The following is a 27,290-nucleotide window of genomic DNA, read 5'->3' as shown; positions in this document are numbered from 1 at the left end:
AGAACATATAAAATACACTCCTAAAAAAAAACACGATAGCATTTGCTACAAAGGCCTGCTAACGGGCTAACGCTAGCACGTTAGCTTCGAACAACATATCAGGTAAATAAGATAAATAATATAAAAATATATAATTTATATTACCTCATAAGCTGCGTGTAGAAGAGAGGAGTGGAATATATTCTTCCTATTGTTACACCAGCAACTCTTAAATGGGACTTTTTTTGTTGGTCTGTGGCTGGGCGAAGGAAAAGTGCACCACTCACTATTGTCCCAGTGAAACACGTGTTTGGCCAACATTTGTTCCGCGGTTGAGAACACCTCGAAGACGTCACACAGGAGGAAGAACAAAACAAGATGGCGTCTGGCGGATAATACGTTGTTTTGGTTCTTATGGTTTCTTGGTCTTAATTACAACGTACATGTGCACACGTGTGTCGTTTAACAGAGTAAACGTCCTTATTAATTGTTTGTATGCGGATGCTTAAGTCTTTTAGCTGCTAACAAACAGAGGCGGAAGTGATCGACACATCAAAGCAGAGATCCAATGTAAGTGTAAAGGGTTTTTATTGTGTGAACATGTCCACATTACAAATGATGTGAGTGTTGGTGACTCAGCGACTAACTGCTGCCGTTGAAGAAATATATGTGATGATGGAAAAAAAACAAAAAACGATAGAGTACAAGGAGGAAACCACACTGTTCCTCCTGAATCCGAGGTTCGACTATGCGGCATAAACTCCTCTCCAGTACACCTGAATAGACCTTCCCGGGAAGGCTGAGGATGCTTATACATATTGACACAAATATAAAAAAAACAGTAACCTTATGACGGATGCTTTTGCAATTGTTCGATTTGATCTTTCGTAACACCTAGTGGCCACAATAATTCATTAAGTCAAGCTCATGGCAACGAACGTTGAATGTTGCGGACAGGTTTGTTACTGGATACTTTCTATCAGACTTCTGTTTTGGAGACTTTGTGTACGTATTAAGCAACGATAATTATTTGATATGCTTAAATGTGCTGTTTTAGCTTAGCTGTTGTGTAGCTGCTAGCTCCTTGTAGCCTACAGCAGGTGTGTCCAAAGTGCAGCACAAAGCTATGTTTTTAACCGACAACGGGGAGTGGTGAAAATGTGGTATTTGCGTGTCTGTCCAATCAGCGGCAGCTACGCCCTGTTACGTCATTGGACCTAAGTCTTTGGCTTGGTAGGCGGGTATGAGCCTACCAAGCCAGGTAGTACGAGCACGAGCATGGAGGAACCTTTGTGGTGGTGTCAGGTTACACCAGGAAGGTTCCTTCTGTGAGATATTGACTGGTGCTTTTTTTCTCCCTGGACTCCGACTTCATATCTGGTGTTGTCCTTCAGACCTCGGCCAAGAAGCCACGTAAACAGTGGCAAGAATGTGGGCGATAAGAGTGTATGTGCGTGGGCATGAACTTGCACCCAGTTTCAACTGGAACTCAGGACATATGATTAGTTGCACGGCCTATTCTAAGCTATATTAAACATTTCTTAATGACTTCATTCTTCATTATCTTAATTATATCCCAACTTTGGCTACCTGTAAAAATGAGTGACTTATTGTAGTCCATTTGTAAATAAAGTGTTTTCCTTAATTATAGTCTCCTCACTTAAACCAGACAGTCATTAGGACAAAAGACCCTGCGATAACTTTGCCCTTTAAAAGGGAAAGCCTGATAAAAGGACTGTATAAAGATGAATTCATCAAATTTACTTTGAGGCGTTTTATTATTGATATATTATGTTCTTATTACTTGGGGCGGTATAGCTTGGTTGGTAGAGTAGTCGTGCCAGCAACTTGAGGGTTCCAGGTTTGATCCCAGCTTCTGCCATCCTAGTCACTGCTGTTGTGTCCTTGGGCAAGACACTTTACCCACCTGCTCCCAGTTCAACCCACATTGTTTTAAATGTAACTTAGATATTGGATTTTGCTATGTAAAGTGTTTTGAGTCACCAGAGAAAAGCGCTATATAAATATAATTCACTTCACTTCACATGATATCTTGTTCTATTTTTCTATTTCAAAGGAACTGCACTTTTTGGAATCATTCACAGTCCCTATGTAAGTTAAAGTTAAAGTCCCAATGGTAGTCACACAGTAGGTGTGGTGAAATTATCCTCTGCATTTGACCCATCCCCAAGTTCACCCCTGGGAGGTGAGGGCAGCGGAGGCTGCGCTCGGGAATCATTTGGTCATTTAACCCCCAACCCTTGACGCTGAGTGCCAAGCAAGGAGTTAAAGGGGAACATTATCACAATTTCAAAAGGGTTAAAAACAATAAAAATCAGTTCCCAGTGGCTTGTTGTATTTTTTTATTTTATTTTTTTTAATTTTACCGGCCCCGGAATATCCCTAAATAAAGCTTTAAAGTGCCTTATTTCCGCTATCTTCTAAACCACTATCCGTTTTCCTGTGACGTCTTACAGTGCTGCCAATGTAAACAAACAATGGGAATACCACAGCAAGATATAGCGACATTAGCTCGGATTCAGACTCAGATTTCAGCGGCTTAAGCGATTCAACAGATTACGCATGTATTGAAACAGATGGTTGGAGTATGAAAGTATTGAAGAAGAAACTGAAGCTATTGAGCGAATAGCTATTGACGCTATTCATAGCCATAGCATGGCCGAATAGCTGCGTTAGCACCGCCTGTAAAATGTGCGGACCAAACGATCAGGACTTTCGCATTTTATGATTATGGAGCAACTTAAATCCGTCGATTGGTATGTGTTTTTTTTCGCATTAAATGTGGGTGGAAGGAAACGGGCTTCACGGTGGCAGAGGGGTTAGTGCGTCTGCCTCACAATACGAAGGTCCTGCAGTCCTGGGTTCAAACCCAGGCTCGGGATCTTTCTGTGTGGAGTTTGCATGTTCTCCCCGTGAATGCGTGGGTTCCCTCCGGGTACTCCGGCTTCCTCCCACTTCCAAAGACATGCACCTGGGGATAGGTTGATTGGCAACACTAAATTGGCCCTAGTGTGTGAATGTGAGTGTGAAAGTTGTCTGTCTATCAGTGTTGGCCCTGCAATGAGGTAGCGACTTGTCCAGGGTGTACGCCGCCTTCAGCCCGATTGTAGCTGAGATGGGCGCCGGCGCCCCCCGCGACCCCAAAAAGGGAATAAGCGGTAGAAAATGGATGGATGGATGGATGGAAGGAAACGTAATATAGTTGCAAATGCATCTGCAGGTTATCCATACATCTCTGTGCCATGTCTGCTTTAGCACCGCTGGTAAATAGCATGTTAGCATCGATTAGCTGGCAGTCACGCCGTGACCAAATATGTCTGATTAGCACATAAGTCAACATCAACAAAACTCACCTTTGTGATTTTGTTGACTTTATCATTGCAAATGCATCTGCAGGTTATCCATACATCTCCGTGCCATGTCTGTCATCGCCGGTAAATAGCATGTTAGCATCTATTAGCATAGCATGTTAGCATCGATTAGCTGGCAGTCACGCCGCAACCTAATATGTCTGATTAGCACATAAGTCAACAACAAAACTCACCTTTGTGATTTCGTTGACTTTATCGTTGCAAATGCATCTGCAGGTTATCCATACATCTCTGTGTCATGTCTGTCATTGCCAGTCAAATGTGAAGACACTACAGCACATTCAATGGGGGTCTGGCGGCAAACACTTTCACATCTTCGGTGAAACTTGAATCCCTCCCTGTTAGTGTTGTTACACCCTCCGACAACACACCGACGAGGCATGATGTCTCCAAGGTTCCAAAAAATAGTCGAAAAAACGAAAAATAACAGAGATGAGACCCGTGTGTGTAATGTGTAGAAAATGAAAATGGCAGCAGTATTACCTCGGTGACGTCACATTCTGACGTCATCGCCACCAGAGCAATAAACAGAAAGGCGTTTAATTCGCCAAAATTCACCCATTTAGAGTTCGGAAATCGGTTAAAAAAATATATGGTCTTTTTTCTGCACCATCAAGTTATATATTGACGCTTACATAGGTCTGGTGATTATGTTCCCCTTTAATGGGTCCCGTTTTTATAGTCTTTGGTATGACTCGGCCCGGGTTTGAACTCACAACTTTCCAGTTTCAGGGCAGACACTCTAACCACAAGGCCACTGAGCAGATCGATGGTTAACGCATCCTAAATAGAAAATAAACCTTAGGAAAAGTTAGCTAACAATTGAGTCATTGATAACCAATCTATTCTGCCTATAAAGTCCTCTAAATAACGTCCTAAAACCCCCTTCAACATTTTAAATACACACTGTAAGTATATATGTAATGTAGTAACATTCTTAATAACATTTCATATTTACATATTTTGCTCATTTTAAGCATAAAATGTCTGCTCTCACTGGGATGCCGAATGATGGGATGTTCATATCTTCCCGTTTAGATGAAGAATTCATCCTCGCAAATGGTTAAAAAGGGTGGGTGCAAAAGAGCATATTATCGTGCCTTTCTTGCCATCTCCAGGTCTAAGTTGGATGTCAAAGTTGACCAAGTTCTCGGTTTATGTCCACAACCTTCTACTACATAAGTGACAAGCATGATTTATAAGCTAGAATTAGCTTTCAGCATCTTAGAGGCGAGAAAGCAGCTCAGTATGTCAATATAGCAGCATAAGCTAGTTACTTCTGTGATCAATGCACCGCTAAAAGTAGGTCATTAGCATTAGTGCTTAATGCTTATAATAATATCACTAATACTTGGTTAATATTCAGGTCACAAAATGTAAATGGAATATAGTTGGCAGTTTTTGGAGGGTTATTTGGAGGACTTTGTGGGTCTAATAGAGGAGCTCCCATTGACTCCAATGTTAGCTGAGTTTTCCTCACATTTATTTACGAAATACAATTCATAACAATTTAAAACATATGTCTTAAATAAGGATTGTGAAAGATTGGCAACATTTAAAAAAAGTGGTGTTTCCTTTTAATTTGTCGGATAAGTAAACAACCCTTCAAATTAAAGATGAAAAACAATTGAGGTTGTTTATAGATATTATCCACTATGAAGTTACAGTAAAACTAAGCACACAAGGGAAAGTACATTCAAATACCCATGACATATACATTTGTGTAAGAATCATGTTACCACCAAAATATTATATTGTATTAAAATATTGAGTATCCTTTGTTGAGCTGACCTTATTGTCACACCCTTAGTTAAATGCACACCATCCACACGACAAGACTCTTCCACGAGATGTAGAACAGGAGTACAACATTTTAAACATACACACACATCTGAAGAATATAAAACAAATATGATTGGTGGGCCAAACAAAATGACTCGGCTAACCAATGTTTGGTATGGGCGATTAGACCTAAAATCTATATCCTAATAACAATATATGTTACGATATATAATTTGGTATATGATTGATTATAGAATAATTTTAAAACGGGTTACAAAAGCTCCTAATTTGGCTGCTGACATATGCAGTAACATATTGTGTCATTTGTTATTGTATTATTTCGTCAAACAATTCTTATTAATGTACTTGTTTATTTACTGTTATTATCTGGTTATGGTACTTTATTTAGGAAAATAATACTGGAAATGATGTAATATTTTACTGCATATTTCAGCAACTAAATTAGGAGCCTTTGTAGACTGTTTTGAAATGGTTCTGTTAATAATTCAATATGAAATAATATATCGCAAAATAAATTTTAAACCATATCGTCCATCCATAGTAAAGTCCTGTCGTCCTGGTTTGTGTTTCTTTTCCTGTGAATAATGTTGTAAAGATCAGCGTGATTTGTGCGTCACTGAGATTTCAAGACAGTTCATACGACAACTTGTTTTTCGTAAGTCCATGTAAAAGAACTGAATGCATTGTGTGACTGAGCAGAGATGGTGTGTTTGTCTCTTTGAAGAACATCTTCACCCTGAGCAACAGAAGTGGAGCTTCAGGATGCGGTTTGAGGAGCCACAGCCCTCCCACATTAAGAAGATAGCGGAATACCCATTGATCCCCCATTTTAAAAAGGAAGAGGAGGATCCACAGACTACCCATTTTAAAGAGAAAGAGGAGGACCCACTGACAGCCCATTTTAAAGAGGAAGCGGTGGAGCCACTGAGCTCTCACATTAAGGAGGAAGAGGTGGATCCACTGACACCCTTTTTTAAAGAGGAAGAGGAGGACCCACTGACACCGCATTTTAGGGAAGTAGCGATAGAACCACTGAGCTCTCACACTAAGGAGGAAGAGGTGGACCCACTGATTCCTCATTTAAAAGAGGAAGAGGAGGACCCACCGACACCCCAATTCAAAGAGGAAGTGGTGGATCCACTGAGCCCTCACCTTAAGGAGGAAGAGGTGGATCCACTGACCCCTCACATTACGGATGAAGAGGAGGACCCACTCACCCCTGTCATTAAAGAGGAAGAAGAGGAACACAGCATCAGTCAGCAGGGAGAGCATCTTGAAGGACTGGAGGAGGTTGATGTCACCAAGATGCCAGTGACTGGTGTCCCTGTGAAAAGTGAAGATGATGAGGTCAAAGGTGAAAATGAGGAGAAGAAAGAGGCAGAGCCTCCAAGCAGCAGCTCAACACAACACATGAAAACAGAAGCTGATGGAGACCACTGTGGAGGATCACAAGCAGACAAGCTCTTAGCTCCACTATCAGATAGTGAGGACACAACGTCACACTCTCCTGACACTGATGATGAAGACTCTAAAGATGATAAGACATGTCACACTGACAACACTCACTTCACATGTTCTCACTGTGACAAAACTTTTAAATATCCTAGTGATTTTAAAGTACACATGAGAATACACACTGGAGAAAAACCCTTTTCGTGCTCAGAATGTGGTAGAGATTTTAGACGCAAACAAATGATGAAAGAACACATGAAAACTCACACTGGAGAAAAACCTTTTTCATGTTCAATCTGCGGTAAAGATTTTACTCAAAGACAACATTTGAAAGTACACATGAGAACACACACTGGAGAAAAACCTTTTCCATGTTCAATCTGTGGTAAAGATTTTACTCAAAGCTCAAATTTGAAAGTACACATGAGAACACATACTGGAGGAAAACCTTTTACATGTTCAATCTGCAGTAAAGATTTTACTGGAAAGGAATATTTCAAAGCACACACGAGAATACACACTGGAGAAAAACCTTTTTCCTGCTCAGAATGTGGCAAAAGTTTTGCAATAAATCAAAGGTTAAAAGTACACATGAGAATACACACTGGAGAAAAACCTTTTTCCTGCTCAGAATGTGGTAAAAGTTTTGCAATAAATCAAAGTTTAAAAATACACATGAGAACACACACTGGAAAAAAAGCTTTTTCATGTTCAATCTGTGGTAAAGATTTTACTCAGAGGCCACATTTGAAAGTACACATGAGAACACACACTGGAGAAAAACCTTTTTTTTTTTTTCAATCTGTGGTAAAGATTTTACTCATTGGCCCCCTTTCAAATCACACATGAGAACGCACTCTGGTGAAAAACCATACTCCTGTTCAAGCTGCAACAAAAGCTTAGGTCACCTAAGATCTATTAAAGTGCACGTGAGAACACACACAGGAGAAAAATTGTTGAGTTGCAGTGTGTGTGGTGAAAGATTCTCTTCTAAGTACCAGTGTAAGAAACACAAGTGTGCTGGTGAGAACAGCAGCAGCAAATGAAACTGCAGGATTTGAAATGAACTGTCAAAACTTTAAGGGATTTAGTGTACCCAAATCCCTTTTCTTAGTTTCCATCGGCACCAATTCTTTAGTCAGAATTCATATTTGTTTTTACATTTGCAGAAAATTAGTATTACTCAAATTGCATATAGGATTGTTTGTGCACACACACACACACACACACACACATACACACACACACACACACACACACACACACACACACATGCGCACACAAACACACACACGCACACACACACACAATTCAATGTATTCCTCTCATTGATACTAATTCATATAGTTTAACTAGTTGGGTGATGTCATAGAAGTAATAATAATAATGATAATATCAACAATGACTAAACAATAATAATATCGATAATGATAACAATAATAATAACAATATGAACAATAGCAATAGCAATGACAATAAATGATGACAATAATACATATAAAATAATGAAGATGATGATAATAACAACAATAATAATAATAATAACAATAATCATTATTAGCCAGTGATGGAGTTTAACACTTAGGCATCCATGTTCACATTCCTATACATTGCTCATACCATTTTTTTGGATCTTGTTTTGAACTGATGGACATTTGGACATTGCTTGAGCCCCACATCCAATCCGTTCCAAAGTTTCACTCTACGCACAGACACACACAAACTTTTCCTGGTAGTTCTTACTGTTGGAATAGTAAAGATACTACACCCCCTTAGATTATGAACTCCTTCTCTGTGTTTGAAATGTATTTGAATATTGGCAGGTAGAACCTTTTTGTTTGCTTTAAATAATAATTGAGCTGTATTAAAATCAACTAGATCAGGCAGTTTTAATAATTTAGATTGTAAAAATAAAATATTTGTGTGGTCACAATATCCCACCTTGTGTAGAATTCTTATTGCACGTTTTTGGAGTGTAACCAGGGGATGTAGTGACGTTTTGTACTTGTTGCCCCACCCAGATTTCTATGCAGTAATTTGGATATGGTAAGACCAATGAACAATACAATAAATGCAGAGCTGTGTAATTTAAGAAGAATTTGGATTTATTGATAATAGAGATGGTTTTGGAGATTTTGCTTTGTATATGTCTTATGTGTGGTTTCCAGCATAATTTATTATCAATAGTGACTCCTAAGAATTTAATTTCTGACACCATTTCTAGAATCACGCCATGTATATTTATTGCTGGTCCTGGATTGGAATAGCTGAATAACATAACTTTTGTTTTCTTTAAAATAAGGGATCATTTGTTTATATCTAACCGTGTTTTTAATTTTGCAAGTTCAATATTTAGGGTGGATACAAAATTTGTATAATTATCGTTAGAATAGAAAATATTAGTGTCGTCTGCGAATATGACTAATTTTAATACATTTGATACTTTAAATATGTCATTAATATATAAGTTAAATAACTTGGGACCAAAAACGGATCCCTGTGGAACCCCACAAGCAATGTCCAAATGCCCAGATGTGAACTCGCCCATCTTCACAAACTGCTGTCTTTGTGTTAAATAGCTCCTTATGCAAGTCAAAGCTACTCCCCTTATTCCATATCTGTATAAGTTTTTCAGTAATATTTGATGATTAATGGTGTCAAATGCTTTACTCAGATCCATGTAAATTCCAGCTGCATATTTCTTACTATCTAAGCTATTGGTTATCTCTTCTACTGCATCAATTATTGCCATAGATGTTGACCTTGCTGTCCTAAAACCATATTGACTTTCAATTAATTATCTTATGTTTATCTATAAATTTCTGTAATCTAATGTTAAATAATTTCTCTAAGATTTTGGAAAACTGCGGGAGCAAAGAGACAGGTCGGTAGTTTGTGAAGATGTGTTTGTTCCCATTTATATATATTGGTATTACCTTTGCCATTTTCATTTTATTAGGAAATTGTCCTGTTTGGAAGGACAGGTTAAATATATAAGTTAGTGGTTTGGTGATGGAATGTATGTTTTTTTTCACAAGTGTCATATCCATGTCAAAACAATCAGTAGATGTTTTATTTTTGCAATTATTAACAACATCTATTATTTCCTCTTCAGTCACTCCCAACAGAAACATACTCATTGGATTAATTTCCATCAGTGACTCCATTTCATTGCTGCTATAATCAGGGATTTTGGCTGCCAATTCTGATCCGACATTTACAAAGAAACTGTTAAAACTCTCCACAACATTATTCATATTATAATTATCTTGGTTGTTATCAGTGAAATAGCTAGGATACAAGTTATTTTTTGATTTGCCTTTAATTATAGTGTTAAGTATTCCCCACACCTCCTTAGTGTTGTTCTTATTCCTATGTAATAGATTGGTATAATATAATTTCTTACTAGTCCTTATTATATCAGTCAATTTATTTTTATATGTTTTATATCTATCTTCAGAGTCTTCAATCAGTTTCTTTGTATATTCATTTTTTGAGCCAGGTTTTACATTACTTAATTTGATGAATTGTCTATATAATGTGTTTTTCTTTTTACACGCGTTTTGTAAACCATTGGTAAACCATGGGCACTTTAAAGTTTTGTTGTTGTTTCAAATTTTTTTTATTGGACATTTTTGGTTATATATTGAATTAAATATATCTATAAATGATTCAAAGGCACTATCCACATCCTTTTTGTTGTACACGCAATCCCAGTTTTGCATTGTTAGGTCCTGATTTAATAGATTGAAAGAGTCTTCTGTTCTAACTCGTTTGTAAGTATATTTTTGCTGTGAATTCAGGTGTGTACTGGTCTCATCATTATAGACTGTGAATACAGGCAGATGATCAGTTATGTCACAGACTATTACTCCACTGATGTTTGAAAACTGCATATTATTTGTGAAGATGTTATCGATGAGGGTTGCACTGTGCGATGTTATTCTAGTCGGTCTTGTAATGGTTGGGTATAAACTCATACTGTGCATCCTGTTAATATAGTTTTCTGTTGCTATGTGGTTATTTGGATTCATGAGATCAATATTATAATCCCCACAAATAAATATTGTTTTATTAACTATTTCTGAGAAAGTTTTTTCAGCCCACTCAGTAAATAGTTCCACATTTGAACCTGGTGACCTGTATATGCAGCTAACTATGATATTTTTCTTCCTTTCATTAATGATTTCTATTGATAAGCATTCAACTATATCATTTACTGATACAGTCATGTCTTCTAATATTTTGTATTTATATTTCTTGTGAACGTACGTAGCGACTCCTCCACCCATTTTATTTGTTCTGTTAACATAGTTTAAATGATAATCCTTTATCTCAAAATCAATGTCTTTTGCTTCATTAAACCATGTTTCAGATATAGCAATTATGCTAAATGGATTCACAAAATGTTGTAAGTAGTCTTGAATTGCACTGGAATTTGCATACATGCTTCTACTGTTAAAATGGATCACTGAAAATGTGCCTTTTGATTTTATTAAGTTATTATATTCCTTTTCTGAATAGTATTTGCAGATGATGGAAACATATTATCTGGATCGAGATGATATTCCAAGTCTAATGAATTGTGATCAGTATACGCAGATAATTTTAGTTAAAAAATCTTGGAATCTAGAATCCTTTGTTGTATTGTTAAATTGTTGTCTGTAATATCAGAGGACTGATTGCATGCCATTGAATGAACTTGTTAAAGTACTTTTTAACTCTCCTTGTCCCACTAATTCACATATTTATTCATATACATGTTTGTGTACTTTAAAATGAACACAACAATTTGACTGAAAAGGTGAGAGTAAACAGTACATACAATATGGTACACACAATAAACATTTAATGTTTAGATATTCATAATTCACTTTTATACTTATTCATAATAGTGTTTTATTTTGGTTTTTTGAATAATGAAGTGTTACATATTTTAATTTCTAATTGTAGATGATTCCATAGATGAACTCCTTTATATGATGTACATATTTGTTTTACATGTGTTCATACCTTTGCTTTTGAGTACACAAAAATCCCTTTTAGTTCATATTTACTGGTTCACATCTGAAACATCTTCTGGACCACTTCTGGAAGTATATTATTACTTACTTTATACATCATTTCAGCAGTTGTCTTTTGTACAAGCTTATTTACTTTTAAAATGTGTGACATTATGAATCATTTGTTGGGTCTCTATCATCCATTCTATTAATTTTCTTTATTACTTTCTTTTGTAATATGAATATTGTTGTGTGATTGTTTTATATGTATGTCCCCAGACTTTTAGGCAATAAAAAAATGTATGTTTAAACTGGAATTGGGTACAATAATTATAGCTAATATTTGTAAGTAAGTATTTTATTGTATTTCGTATTGCACTCCATTTTTTCAGTTTTCTTTATAATATTTACATGTAGTGTCCAGCTTACTTCATCATCCATATTAACTCCTAAAAATGTGATTACCTTTATTCTTTTAATTTCAATATTATCCCTCATAATTTGGGTTTTACATTTTTACAACCTCCAAATATGATATATTTAGTTTCATTAATGTTTAGTGACAGTTTATTGATGTTCACCCAACTTTTTTATGGTCAAATTCTCTCTGGATAAAATAAGATGAGAGTTAAATCAAGGGGTAATGAAGGTGAAGAATGGAAGATTATTATATACATAATTATCCATAGTTACATTAATTAGTGACAATTAAAGACACTTTCATCCTGTTCATTTGAGCAAATAAAAAGAGTATAGTGTAATATTCTAAACAATCGAAGAATATTAATATCAGCAGTCAATATTCCAACATTGTGAAGCTGAACTATGGTAAAAAAACATTCAGTTTTAAAGGTTTTATGAGAGTGATGCAATTATCAGAATCAGAAATACTTTATTAATCCCCGGGGGGAAATAAAAATTTTCAGCACTGTTATAAACATGTGAATATTCAATGTATTAATTTATGATATTAATACCATAATAAAGTTGTACATTTGGGGATGTGTAATATTGTTTGTGTGAACATCCTGAATGGTTTTGTGCTAGAATTGTTTAAATTAGTAGAGAGTGAAAAAAAAATAGGCAGTAATGATAATAATGGATTGTTTTAAGCCTGTTTATGAATTATTAAAAATAATTAAAATGCCAAAATGGAGCTTACATCCTCAGTGAGCTGAACTCCAGCAGTAAAGATGAGATAAATAATGTGAAAAGGTCAGAAGTAAAATGTTTCTTAAGGTAATACATGGAGCCTCTGCTGCCACCCAGCGGCCGTTGGAAAGAATGCATTCATTTTGTTTTGATGTCCCAAACCCGAAACCCACTACTACCGACCACGCAGTCTGATAGTTTATATATCAATGATGAAATATTAACATTGCAACACATGCCAATACAACATTTTTAGTTTACTCAATTGTAATTTTAAATTTCCCGTGAGTTTCTTGTTGAAAACGTCGTGGAATGATGACGTGTCCGCGTGACGTCACGGACTGTAAGGAAATATTAGCGCTGCGCACACACACAGCTAAAAGTTGTCTGCTTTAACCGCATACTTACACAATATTTTGGACATCTGTGTTGCTGGATCTTTTGCAATTTGTTCAATTAATAATGGAGAAGTCAAAGTAGAAAGATGGAGTTGGGAAGCTTTAGCGTTTAGCCACACAAACACACGGTGATTCCTTGTTTAAAATTCCCGGAGGTGAAGCTTTCCTATAGATCAGAGCGGTCGAGCGAACATGGATCCCGACCAAATGTCAACCAGCAGTTTTCGGTGAGAAAATTGTGGTAAAAAGTCGCCACTTACCGGAGATCAGTTGAGCTTGTGCCGTCCATACAGCTGCCGTCGACTTCCATCAGACACTGGCCTCAAGACACCCGTGGACATACTCCTCCGACTATCAGGTACTATTAAACTCACTAAAACACTAGCAACACAATGGGAATATAAGAAATTTCCCATAATCATCCTAGTAAATGTGTCTAAAAACATCTGAATCTGTCCCAATGCAATCGCGTTTTTTTTTAACTTGGTTTTTTTCTAACTTGGTTTTTTTCTTTTTTTTCTTGTCGCTATCAATATCCTCAAACACAAATCTTTCATCTTCGCTCAAATTAATGGGGAAATTGTCGTTTTCTCGGTCCAAATAGCTCGTTTTGTTGGAGGCTCCCATTAAAAACAATGTGAGGATGTGAGGAGCCCTCAACGGGTGACGTCATCGTCTGCGACTTCCGGTAAAGGCAAGGCTTTTCTATTAGTGACCAAAAGTTGCAAACTTTATCGTCGATGTTCTCTACTAAATCATTTTAGCAAAAATATGGTAATATCGCGAAATGATCAAGTATGACACATAGAATGGACCTGCTATCCCTGTTTGAATAAGAAAATCTCATTTTAGTAGGCCTTTAAAGCTGCTTTTTACTTTCTGTCCTTTTTATGTCCAAGTCTGTAGTGTGGGACATAGGGCAGAGGGTGGACATTCTGTTAATAGCCTTTGGAGGGCAGCAATACACCTAAGATGTTCTACTAGTTTACTGGAAATAGAAAGAAGACATACGTAATAAACTGTACAGAACAGGCAAGAAATAAGAGTGAGAAGATCAAAATAATCTCCAAAGCAGCAGCAAAGTTTTTAAATGTAAAACAACTATCTTGGGTACAGGTGCAAGTTGAACTACTGAGAGGAGACGAAATGGAGTCATGTGACCACAATCCAACGCCATGTTGATTGTTCAATCAATCAATCAATCAATGTTTATTTATATAGCCCCAAATCACAAATGTCTCAAAGGACTGCACAAATCATTACGACTGCAACATCCTCGGAAGAACCCACAAAAGGGCAAGGAAAACTCACACCCAGTGGAATGCCAGAAGTCTAATAGCAAACTGAGAGGAATTAAAGGGATATGTTGGAGACAAATTTCCTTATTTGTTTATATTGTTTTTATTTTGTTTTCTTTGATTGATTGCTAGCCTCAGTTCATGCTGAATTTCCCTTTCGGCAGATTGTTCCACCCACTTCCTCTTGAGAACCAGGAAGTGTTGGGAGGGATGGGACCGTTGCTATGGTGCAGTTGCCATGGTAGCATCCTTTAATTGGGTTCAGCTGGGAACACTCAGGGGCGATTGCATGGAGGACAAACCGTTTTCGACTGTGTGGTGTGGTGTGTGGTCAGGTCTCGCTGCTGTGACAATGTGCCATTCAAGGTCAGCATACATAATGTTCTAGAGCCTACATTTCATTTCATTTTGATAGCTTGGAATAAAGGGATTGTCATATCCAAACACATTTCTACAGTACTGGACATTCAATCATTTGCACACGTCAAACTGGTCAACACAGTCACCCTCAGTATCAGCCCAAAGGTAAGGGCTGTACAATGATAATAAAATGCCTCATAGCCGATTATACAAATGTGATCAATTCATCTTGAAACTGTCCTGACACAGTGAATATGTTTCCCTTTTAAAGGCCTACTGAAACCCACTACTACCGACCACGCAGTCTGATAGTTTATATATCAATGATGAAATCGTAACATTGCAACACATGCCAATATGGCCGAAATTTAGTTTACTAAATTGCAATTTTAAATTTCCCGCGAAGTATCCTGTTGAAACATCAGGGAATGATGACGCTTATGATAAAGGGTGCGCATGACGTTACAAATTGTTGGGGACATCTTAGCTCAGGTCCACACACGGCTAAAAGTCGTCTCTGTTCATCGCGTAACTACCCAGTAGTTTGGACATCTTTGTTGCTGAATCTTTTGCAATTTGATCATTTAATAATGGAGACTATAAAGAACAATGTGTTTGGTGGAATGTGGTGGATTGCAGCTGTCTTTAGCACCGAGACACAGCCGGTGTTTCTTTGTTTGTTGTGGACCAGAGCGGTCAAGCGAACATGTTTTCTCTACGTCAACCAGCATGGTTTTGGATGGGAAAATTGTGATATATATCTTACTGGAGACATCTTTGGATTATTCATCGTCCTGCAGCAGCTGTTAAAAAGGCAGCTGTGAGCTTGGCTCCTCGGCTTTTCTCTGAGACATTGCATGTTCCCCGCAGCCATCCGACCTCGAGGTATGTCTTTACAATCTTTACAATCTCACTAAAACACTATTAAAACAATAAGCAGATAAGGGATCTGTGATGGGCGTAGCCTGTGCGCCTGCGGGGAAGCGGGGTGTGGCAGGGCCGGCCTCGAGGTTGGCGACAGGTGATTGGATGACACAGCTGAAAGTGTTTGTCTAATCACCTGTCGCTCTATAAAAGGCCACAGTCGTGAGGCGGTAGGGGGGAGAGATGGAAATATCGTAGCTGGCAAGAGCAAAACTGGGTAAAAGAGGAGAGACAACTTGCTGAAAAGCATTCAGGTTTATTGGAAAATAAAAGATTGTTGAACCTAAACCAAGTCTGTCATGTCTATCCCTGGTGTTCCGAAGAACCCGGAAGCAAGAGTCTTCCACAACTTGGCGCCCAATCTGGCAGGATCACCGGAGACAGGGGAAGACGACCCCCTGGAAAATTTAGCGAGTGTTCTCACCGAGGTGGCAGCAAGCAGCCGCCAACAGTGCCAAGTTCTGCGGGCATTGACTGACCAGATGGGCAGGGCCCGGCCAGGGCCAATGGCCATCACCATGCACCGCATGGGGGATGAAGAAGATCCCCATGCCTTCCTGGACATTTTTTCGGCCACGGCGAGAGCATGTGCGTGGCTGGAGGAAGAATGGGGTGTGCGGCTCTTGCCGCTCCTGACGGGGGAGGCGCAGCGTGCTGCGCTCAGCCTGCCGGCGGCATCCAGGGTGCGCTTAACTGACCTGAGGAGGGCGGTGCTGGACCAGACGGGAGGCACCGCTGAAGAAAATCGACGCCGGTTCCGGTCCATGCGTCTGGGGAAGGAGAACCGGCTATTCGCCTTTTCCCAGTGACTTCAAGAGGCAGCGAGGCGCTGGCTGTAGCCAGGAGAGGGAGAGGGCCGACTGCTGGACCAGATCATCCGGGAGCAGCTCTTGGAAGCGATCACCAAGAAGACGGCCGACTGGGACGACCACGGGCCACGTGACCTGGCTGCTGCAGTGACCCTCGCTGAGGATCACCTGGCTGTCCACCGCGAGACGCAACCCGCACCAATGGCGCACGGACGGAGCGCACGAGATGAGGAGAGAGCGCTGCACATTTCCCGCATTAACCCACATGACTCCCCGTCTGTTCTTTCCCCGCAGGTCCCGACTGCTCTCCCCAGAACATCTCCCGCGCAGACGGCCCCTCAAACGCTTGGGCAGGCGTGCTGGAGGCGTGCTGGAGGCGTGGGCGGCCAGGTCGCGCGGGTCAGGGACCTCAGCAGGTGGAGGTGGGGCGCGTGGCCGCGGTGGCCGGCCCTTCAGTGCCCTCCCCCGACCCGGGTGAGACGTACGGTATCAAGGTAATGATACAAGGGAGTACATACCAGGCGATGGTGGATTCGGGCTGTGGGCAGACCATGATCCACCAGAACCTGGTTCGAACCGGGGCTTTGAGGCATGCGACACGGCTAAAAATCAGGTCTGTTCATGGGGATGTGCACGAGTACCCTATGGTGCCAGTAGAAATTTGGTATGAGGGCCAAAAGCATAGGGTAGAGGTAGCTGTAAGTACACACCTCTCGCACCCCGTAATTTTGGGCACAAATTGGCCGGGGTTTAGGCGCTTACTGACACAATGCGTAGGGGTGCGTTTACGGACTGTAGGAAAAGGGATTATCCGCGCAGTTCTCAATGGCGAGGCGGGGCCATCCGACACTGCCGAGCGGGAACCGGCGGATACTTCGCGGGAAGCCTCCCCGGCCCCCTATTGGCGTCTTACGGAGGATTTTCCCCTCAAGCAGTCTCGAGACGAAACTTTGCATGCGGCCTGGGACCAAGTAGATTATATAGACGGTCACCCGATGCGCCCGGGAACAGCGCGGGTATTCCCTCACTTCTCCATTATGAGAGATAGATTATATTTAGTGACCCGTGACACTCAAACAGGAGAAGAAATCACCCAGTTGTTGGTGCCGAAAAGCCGGCGGGAAATTGTTTTCCAGGCGGCACATATTAATCATATGGCTGGACATTTGGAGTATGATAAAACACTAAATCGAGTCATGGTCCGGTTCTATTGGCCGGGCATCCAGGCAGACGTGCGCCGCTGGTGTGCTGCCTGTCCGGACTGCCAGCTGGTGAACCCAGCGGCCACCCCGAAGGCCCCTTTGCGCCCATTGCCGCTCATGGAAGTCCCATTCGACAGAATTGGGATGGACCTCATCGGACCATTTCACCCGAGCTCACGGGGGTATCGCTTTGTGTTAGTTCTGGTGGACTACACAACGTGGTATCCCGAAGCAGTGCCGCTGCGCTCCATCTCTGCCAAGGGATTTTGACGGACCAAGGCACGTCCTTAACGTCACGCACGATAAAGGAACTGTACGGATTATTGGGAATTAAAGCAATCCGCACCAGCGTGTATCATCCACAAACGGATGGGCTGGTGGAGCGGCTAAACAAAACGCTAAAAACCATGATCCGTATGTTTACGCACAAGGACAAACCAAATTGGGATAAATGGCTGGATCCCCTCATGTTTGCGATGCGGGAGGTACCCCAATCCTCCACTGGCTTTACGCCTTTCGAGCTGTTATACGGCAGAAAACCACGCGGAGTGTTGGACGTAATTAAAGAAAGTTGGGAGGAAGGTCCAAGCTCCAGCAAAAATGAAGTGCAGTACGTTATGGACATGCGAGCAAAACTCCACACAGTGGCGCACTTGTCACGTGAGAATTTGGTCCGTGCCCAGGAAGGACAACAGCGCACGTATAACAAGGGGACCAAGCTAAGAAAATTTTCACCGGGAGAAAAAGTCCTTGTATTACTCCCAACATCCAGCTCAAAATTACTTGCAAAGTGGCAAGGACCCTTTGAGGTCACACGGCAAGTGGGGGATGTGGATTACGAGGTTCGACGCTCGGACCGGGGCGGAGACATGCAAATTTACCATCTTAACCTGTTGAAGGCATGGAGGGAGGCGGAGTCTATCTCCATGGTAACGGTAGTGAGAGAGGAGGAGGAGTTGGGACCAGAGATCCCGCGCTCTGTCCCTCCCTCTCCTCTCCCCTGTGATAACCGGCTCACGTTAGCGCAGAAAGCGGATGTTGTTAAGCTGCAGCGGCGCTTCTCTGACGTGTTCTCCTCTCGGCCCGGCCGCACGAATCTCATCCAGCATCATATCGAGACCAGCCCGGGGGTTACGGTGCGCTCTCGGCCATACAGGCTCCCCGAACACAAACGAAAAATAGTTTGGGAGGAATTAGAATCCGTGATGGAATTGGGCGTAATAAAAGAATCCCACAGTGCGTGGTGTAGCCCCATAGTTCTTGTAGGGAAGAAAGATGGGTCTGTGCGGTTCTGTGTGGATTACCGCAAGGTGAATGAAGTATCACGGTTTGACGCGTACCCCATGCCTCGGGTCGACGAGCTCCTGGATCGGCTGGGTACTGCTCGTTTTTTCACGACACTGGATTTGACCAAAGACTACTGGCAGATTCCCTTGTCACCAGAGTCCAAGGAAAAAAACGGCATTTTCCACTCCGGAAGGTTTGTGCCAATTTGTCACACTTCCGTTTGGCTTGTTCGGTGCGCCTGCCACGTTCCAGCGCCTCATGGACCGGGTGCTGCGACCCCACGCTGCATACGCGGCCTTCTACCTGGATGATGTCATCATCCAGAGTAGCGGCTGGGAACAACACATGCAGCGAGTGGGGGCAGTGCTCGAGTCCCTGAGGCAGGCGGGATTCACCGCCAACCCGGCGAAGTGGGCAGTTGGCCGGAGGGAAGTACAGTATTTGGGGTACCACTTGGGAGGAGGGCAGGTGCGGCCGCAGGTAAATAAAACGGCGGCTATTGCGGTCTGCCCAAACCCCAAGACGAAAAAAGAGGTGAGGCAGTTTTTGGGTCTGGCGGGGTACTACTGGAGGTTTATCCCCCGGTTTGCAGACCTGACCAGCCCAATAACTGACCTGACCCGAAAGGGTGCCCCAGATCTTGTCCAGTGGACGGAGCGGTGCCAGCAGGCGTTTGAGAGGGTTAAGAAGGCCCTCTGCGAGGAGCCGGTTCTACACATGCCTGATTTTTGCCTCCCGTTTTGTCTGCAGGCTGACGCATCGGGCAGAGGACTGGGAGCTGTTTTGTCCCAGCAGGTGGAGGGCGTCGACCATCCCATCCTCTACATCAGCCGTAAGCTGTCTGAAAGGGAGGCCAGGTACAGCACAGTAGAGAGGGAGTGCTTCGCCATCAGGTGGGCGGTCGGGGCCCTCCGATACTACGTCCTGGGGCGCTCATTCAGCCTCTGCTCGGACCACAAACCCCTCCAGTGGCTCCACCGCATGAAGGATGCCAACGCGCGGATCAGCCGTTGGTATCTGGCTTTGCAACCCTACAACTTCAGAGTGATCCACAGACCGGGTGCACAGATGGCTGTGGCCGACTTCCTGTCCCGCTCTCTTCCAGGAGGGGGGGGAGTTGGCGCGGCCGGACAGCGTCCCGGCCTGAGTCGGGCGGTGGAGGTATGTGATGGGCGTGGCCTGTGCGCCTGCGGGGAAGCGGGGTGTGGCAGGGCCGGCCTCGAGGTTGGCGACAGGTGATTGGATGACACGGCTGAAAGTGTTTGTCTAATCACCTGTCGCTCTGTAAAAGGCCGCAGTCGTGAAGCGGCAGGGAGGAGAGATGGACAAATCGTAGCTGGCAACAGCAAGACTGGGTAAAAGAGGAGAGACTAATTGCTGAAAAGCATTCAGGTTTATTGGAAAATAAAACATTGTTGAACCTAAACCAAGTCTGTTTTGTCTATCCCTGGTGGTCCGGAGAACCCGGAAGCAAGAGTCTTCCACAGGATCTTCCAGAATTATCCTAGTGAATGTGTCTAATTACATCTGAAACGCTCACACTGCCGCCGCCCGGAGCCGTCGCTTTTATTTTATTTATTTTTTTTTCTAGTCCTTCACTATCAATATCCTAATTCACAAATCTTTCATCTTCGCTCAAATTAATGGGGAAATTGTGGCTTTCTCGGTCCAAATTGCTTTTACTGCTGGTGGTTCCTATTATAAACAGTGTGAATATGTGTGGAGCCCTGCAACTCGTGACGTCACGCGCACATACTTCCGGTGAAGGCAAGGCTTTTTTATTAGCGGCCAAAAGTTGCGAACTTTATCGTCGGTGTTCTCTACTAAATCCTTTTAGCAAAAATATGGCAATATCGCGAAATGATCACGTACGACACATAGAATGGACCTGCTATTCACGTTTAAATAAGAAAATTTAATTTCAGTAGGCCTTTAAAGGCCAAATTCCTCCTGGGGTCTTTTGTCCTAATGCCTGTCTGGATAAAGTGAGGAGACTATGTTATAGGAAAACAATTTATTTTACAAATGGACTAGAATAAGCAACACATTTTTACAGGTAGCTAAATTCGACAGAACACCTGCATCATCTTCTCAACAACACCCACATTCTTACATACGACCTACTTAAAAATGGTGGTAATAAATAAATACAAAGTGCATTCTGATACAAAAAATTATTGACGATGTTTACTCTATTAAAGGACATCTATGTGCACGTTTGCACTGATTAAAAATACAGAACTATAATGCCCACGTTTAAACTTTTTCCATCAAACACCATCTTGCTTTTTCCTCCTTCTTCTTCTTCTTCTTCTTATTAATATTTCCAGCCGACTAGTAGAACATCTTAGGTGTATTGCTGCTCTCCACAGGCTATTGACAGAATCCCCTCCATCTGTCCTATGGCCCACACCACAGACTTGGACACAAACAGAACATAAAGTAAAAAGCAAAACAAAATGTATGCATTCATTCCAACGGCCGCTGGGTGGCAGCAGAGGCTCGATGTTGTGAGGCAGACACACTAACCCCTCTGCCAACTGTTGTTTCAATACATTGTTAAATATATGAATGTTTTTACAAAAATAGGTTGTATGTCTTTGTTTGAAAATTTGAAATGGACAAGTTTACTTTTATTTTCAGAATAAGTAAATAGTATTTAAAAAAAATAGTTGTACCGGAGGCGGGAGCTGGTTGTACTTATTTCTCTCGCGAGATCTGGAAGAGAGAGCTGCTTACTTGTTTCTTTCGCGAGATCTGACAACACTGCGCGAACCAACCACGGCGAGGATAAAGCAAGATGGCGTCTGACGGTGAAGACATTATTGCAGTCGTCACAGTTCAGTGTTCTTAATCTGTGCCTCCATGTACACATATATGTCCTTTATTAGACTCTAGTAAATGGAGTGAACATCGTTAATAACTGTTTGCATCAGGTTATATTAGTCTGAGCGCACTTTGATGCTTCTCGAGCTAGCATAGCTTGTTAGTCAGCTTAGCTTGTTAGCTGCTCACAAAGAGAGGCGGAAGTGATCAAAACACATCGCTAAGCAGAGATCAAGTGTGAGTGGAAAGTGTTGTGATTGTGTGAAAATGTGCAAAAGAACGATAGCAGAGTACGAGGAGGAACTCTTTCCAACAAAAGAGGAGAAGAAGCGACAACATCAAAAACACCAAGTTGTGTTACACAGAACAGGTTTGTTTACATCTCACTCTCACATCTTTACTAAATGTAAATTTATTTATTAACACTATTCCTAAATAGTTAGTCTTCAGGAAGGCGATTAGTCATGTGAGGATTGTTCATACATTGTTCATAAAAACGAGACAGTTTCAGACACACAATGCTTATGAGAGGTTGATGTTCCTCTCAGTTTGTAACAATGTGTATCAACATGTTTACACTAAACTCACACAGTCACCGGGGGAATATTCCAGAGAGCAGGTTAAGTGCAAGAGTTTTATCTCCAAAAATAAGAGAGGTATGACAAAGTCAGAGTCAGTTACCATGGTTACTGATGCTGTAAACCAGGGGTCTCAAACTCAATTTACCTGGGGCCCACTGGATGCAGAAACTGGATGAGGCTGGGCCGCAAGAAAAGATTTATAAAAAAATCTAACATGCACTTTTTGATGAATTCACCTTCTATGAATGGCTTTTCCGCCCTAGCAACATACTTGCTAATCTTCATGATTTTTCGGGAGACTCCTGAATTTCAGTGCACCTCCCGACAATCTACCGGTGCAACCATTCTCCCGAATTTTTCCCAATTTTTGCCTGGCCGACATTATTAAGGGCTGCCGTGACTGCACTGCCTTTAAGGTCCTCTTTTCAATCATTTTATTCCGTTTATATTTACATCTAACACAATTTCCCAACTCATATGGAAACGGGGTTTGTATTAGTAACATAACTATGAGCCCGTTGACGTTCTAGAAACAAACAGCAGCTCAGCTCGCTTGCAGTCCTGGCTTGAGGTGAAGGCTAATTAGCTTTTAACGTGTGTGTGTGTGTGTGTGTGTGTGTGTGTGTGTGTTACAAACAGCAAAGCCCTGTCTGTCTGTTATTTCACTTTTCCTTTTTCTGTGTTAATTGAGCTGTTTTGAAGCAGCAAAAAAGGACATTATGTTAAATGAAGAGTTTCTGTCTCTGATAGTTGATATAATAATGAGTTTTTAATTATTTCCAAGATGGCGCCAGTATGTGCTTTGGCCTGCCGTCTCTCGCTGTCAGCTCTGTTCGTTTTTGTGTTGTTTGCGTCTATTTTCGTCTCTGTCAGCTCACTGCTTGTGTATGACCGCCAAACACTGTTGGATCTTTGCCCCTCTCCCACTGATATGATCAACTTCGACGTTGGTTTTTCGACGTCCCAGTCAGCTTTTTCACCTGGCTGGATTCCTGCCTTCCTTTCCCATCTCCTGGCTCCTCTCCCCCAGCGGAAGTGTCTCCGGCGCCGCGGTAAACGTGGCGGCCAGCTGGTGAAAGTTAGGGCACTCCTGGCCTGGCTTCCCGTGGCTTCCCGAAGGAGGAATGATGCAGTATCCGGTCTCCCCCTGCACCCACGCTCGCTGGATTCCATCGGTTCCAGGCTTGTTCCTATCGTTGGTTTGGAAGATGAGGCTTGCCGCCGTTGCTCCTGCTGTCCCCGCCCCCGGAGGCTGTGTGTCGGGCCCCACCTGGATTAGCTGCGGCCTTGGACATGTTGGCCCCCGCCAGGTTCAGTTTGGTGAACGCAAGATCTTTGACAAACAAAACGTTTATCCTGAAGGATTTTTTCACTTCCCGCGGATTTTACTTCCTTTGTGTGACGGAAACATGGCTGAGAGCCGGTGAGTCCGCCCCTCTTAATGAACTTCTGCCTCCGGAGTGTTCCTACTTTAATTCTCCGCGGTCGTCTGGTCGAAAAGGAGGAGGATTAGCAGTCGTTTTTAAAAATGACTTTAATAGCCGTCAGATCCGCCTGCAATCCTCCTTTTCAAGCTTGGAACTGTGCAAGTTTGAACTGGGTCTTTCTGATGTCGTCCTGTGTGCCATCGTCTATCGACCACCAAAGTACCCCAAAGACTTTTATGAATTTCTGGCTGAAATCCTGCCTAAATATAACGCTCTCGCATTTTAAATTATTCGTATCCTGCTCTGTTCTCCTCCATTTTTTCGACTCTTTGTGATGATAATTCTTCAGCCTCTGTATGTCTGAATACTGAAGATTTGGTTTCTGGGTTCAACTCTATTTGTTTACAAACACTGGACACGATCGCTCCTTTCAAATACCGCCGCTCTAAAGCCACGCCTCGGCCCTGGTTGAATGACGTCACTTGTGCTGCCAGGCGCAGGTGTAGCATAGCAGAGAGAAAATGGAAAAAAGACAGGATGCATGTGTCCTTTGCCATTTTTAAAGAAAGCCTGCTTTCCTTTCAGATGACTGTAAAAGCAGAGATGAATATATATATATCTATCTGACTGTAAAAGCAGAGATGAATATATATATATCTATCTGAGATTATAGCTTATAACTGTAACAAACACAGAGCTCTTTTCAAGACCTTTAACATTGTCATTGATGCTCCCAAATCTGTTGGTTTTGATGCTTCCTCTGAATTCTGTGAAAGTTGTCTCCACTTTTTCACTGACAAAATTGTGTCAACTAGAGCCAGTTTATCTCAGCCTTCCGATGACCCTTCTATTCCTCAGCATTTCTCTTCTATTTTCCATCAGTTTGAGCCGGTGTCTTTTTCCTTTCTAAAAGACACGGTTAGTCATATGAAGCTCTCTGGTTCTCCTGCAGATGCCCTCCCACCTCGCCCGTTTCAGGAGGTACTTGCTACTATTGGATCAAGTGTCCATAAAGGCCTACTGAAACCTACTACTACCCACCACGTAGTCTGATAGTTTATATATCAATGATGAAATATTAACATTGCAACACGTGCCAATACGGCCTTTTTAGTTTATTAAATTGCAATTTTAAATTTCCTGGGAATTTCGTCTTGAAAACGTCGTGTAATGATGACATGTACGCGCGACGTCACGGGCTGTTAGGAAATATGAGCACTGCACACACACACAGCTAAAAGTCGTCTGCTTTAACCGCATAATTACACAGTATTTTGGAGATCTGTGTTGCTGTATCTTTTGCAATTTGTTCAATTAATATTGGAGAAGTCAAAGTAGAAAGATGGAGTTGGGAAGCTTTAGCCTTTAACCACACAAACACACGGTGATTCCTTGTTTAAAATTACCGGAGCTGAAACTTTACTATGGATCAGAGCGCCGTCAAGCGAACATGAATCCCGAGCGAATGTCAACCAGCAGGTTTCGGTGAGAAAATTGTGGTAAAAAGTCGCTTCTTACCGGAGATCAGCTGAGCTTGTGCCGTCCATAAAGCTGCCGTAGACTTCCCTGAGACATTGGCGTCAAGACACACACCTCCGACTATCAGGTACTGCTAAACTCACTAAAACACTAGCAACACAATAGAAAGATAAGGGATTTCCCATAATTATCCTAGTAAATTTGTCTAAAAACATCTGAATCCATCCCAATGCAATCGCGTTTTTTTTTTTTTTTTCTAGTCCGTCGCTATCAATATCCTCAAACACAAATCTTTCATCCTCGCTCAAATTAATGAGGAAATTGTCGTTTTCTCGGTCCGAATAGCACTTTTTGTTGGAGGCTCCCATTAAAAACAATGTGAATATGTGAGGAGCCATCAACCTGTGATGTCATCGTCTGCGACTTCCGGTAAAGACAGGGCTTTTTTGTCAGCACCAACAGTTGCAAACTTTATCGTGGCTGTTCTCTACTAAATCCTTTCAGCAAAAATATGGCAATATCGCAAAATGATCAACTATGACACATAGAATGGACCTGCTATCCCCTTTTAAATAAGAAAATCTCATTTCAGTAGGCCTTTAACATTATCAATAGTAGCCTATTTTCTGTAATAGTACCAGCAGAGTTTAAACATGCACCCCTCTCTCCTCTCCAATCTCAGACCTATCTGTAATCTTCCATACATTTCCAAAATATTAGAGAAGGTTGTCTACAGTCAGTTGTTGCCCTTCTTAGAGGATAATGGTATCACTGAGCTGTTCCAGTCCGGTTTCAAAGCCCTTCACAGCACAGATTCAGCACTTCTAAAAGTGTCTAACGATATCCTCCTGTCAACTGATTCTGGTAAATATGTTGTCCTGGTGCTTTTAGATCTGTCTGTTGCCTTCGACACCGTCGACCACGCCACCTTAATCACTCGTCTTTAGAACTGCGTGGGCATTAAGGGGCGTCACCCTCAACTGGTTCCGGTCGTACCTGACTGACAGGAGTTTTTGTGTAAAAAATAGACAACTTTTTGTCTTCCAGGGCTCAATCCTTGGCCCTCTTTCATTTGCGCTTTACCTTCGCCCCCTTGGTTCTGTTTTCAGGAAGCACAGTATTGCATTTCATTTTTATGCCGATGACTGCCAGATCTACTTTCCCATGGCACAAAATAACACGGCCCAACGTCTCATTGACTGCCTGCACGACATTAAAGCCTGGCTTTCAGTTAACTTTCTGAACCTAAATGAAAACAAAACAGAACTTTTGTTGTTTAGTCAAAGTCGCTCTCCCTCCCCTCGGCACTTACGACTACTGTACGTAGGCATTTATCTCGACTCGTCTTGACTACTGCAATGCCCTGTACGTAGGCATTAGCCAGGCCTCCCTCGCCTTCCTGCAGCTCGTGCAGAACGCTGCTGATTTGAATTGATTTGATTTGATTTGAGCAAAGCTGGACGTTTATAAAGAATGTTTGTTTTCTCCTGTCCCGCAGACATTGAAGAAGAACCTCTACTCCATGAGCAGGAGGAGGAACCACAGTCCCACCACATACACAAGGAAGAAGAGGTAACACATTCCCAACACATTAAAGAGGGAAGAGAGGAGCCACATCCCCCCACATTAAAGAGGAAGACAAGACGCCACAGACCCATCGTGTTAAACTGACCCTTCACATTAAAGGGCAAGCGGAGGACCCACTGATCTTACACATCAAAAAGGAAGAGGAGGACCCACTGACCCCTCACTTTAAGGAGCAAGAGAACCCGCTGACCCCTCACATTAAAAAGGAAGAGGGGGACCCACTGACCCTCTACTTTAAAGAGGAAGAGGAGGACCAAGAGCCGCTGCACATAAAAGAGGAAGAGGAGGAACACCGCATCAGTCAACCTAAATGGTTGGAGGAGTTCCCAGT

At 42.0% G+C, this 27,290-nt stretch overlaps 3 protein-coding genes across 5 annotated transcripts in view; 2 read left to right on the top strand and 1 right to left on the bottom strand.

The window, feature by feature from the left end:
• Positions 1 to 27,290, top strand: part of LOC133545393 (zinc finger protein 501-like) — a 399,721-nt gene that overhangs the window by 78,169 nt on the left and 294,262 nt on the right. The gene's annotated exons all lie outside the window — the stretch shown is intronic.
• Positions 1 to 27,290, bottom strand: part of LOC133545390 (gastrula zinc finger protein XlCGF57.1-like) — a 179,611-nt gene that overhangs the window by 121,706 nt on the left and 30,615 nt on the right. The window contains exon 1 of one of the 3 annotated variants that reach the window (XM_061890912.1): positions 145 to 325. The exons of 1 other annotated variant lie outside the window; for it this stretch is intronic. In XM_061890912.1, the coding sequence (XP_061746896.1) occupies positions 145 to 300 (156 nt within the window). In that variant the 5' untranslated portion in view covers positions 301 to 325. Of the gene's footprint in view, positions 1 to 144; positions 326 to 27,290 lie in introns of those variants that run through there. One more of the 3 variants, XM_061890916.1, reaches the window with a different exon arrangement.
• Positions 299 to 7,616, top strand: LOC133545425 (zinc finger protein 391-like). The gene is made up of 2 exons (XM_061891016.1): positions 299 to 549; positions 5,899 to 7,616. Exon 2 carries the CDS (start codon positions 5,937 to 5,939, stop codon positions 7,473 to 7,475), a length of 1,539 nt encoding a protein of 512 aa, XP_061747000.1. The 5' UTR covers positions 299 to 549; positions 5,899 to 5,936; the 3' UTR covers positions 7,476 to 7,616.

Source organism: Nerophis ophidion, linkage group LG28 (assembly GCF_033978795.1).
Source record: "Nerophis ophidion isolate RoL-2023_Sa linkage group LG28, RoL_Noph_v1.0, whole genome shotgun sequence".
Lineage (NCBI taxonomy): Eukaryota > Metazoa > Chordata > Actinopteri > Syngnathiformes > Syngnathidae > Nerophis > Nerophis ophidion.
The sequence above is the reverse complement of the archived record's forward strand: the minus strand, read 5'-3'. Positions and strand labels throughout refer to the sequence as shown.

Excerpts from the sequence above, each read along its gene's own strand:
- LOC133545425 (XM_061891016.1), top strand. The coding sequence starts at position 5,937 with ATGCGGTTTGAGGAGCCACAGCCCTCCCACATTAAGAAGATAGCGGAA.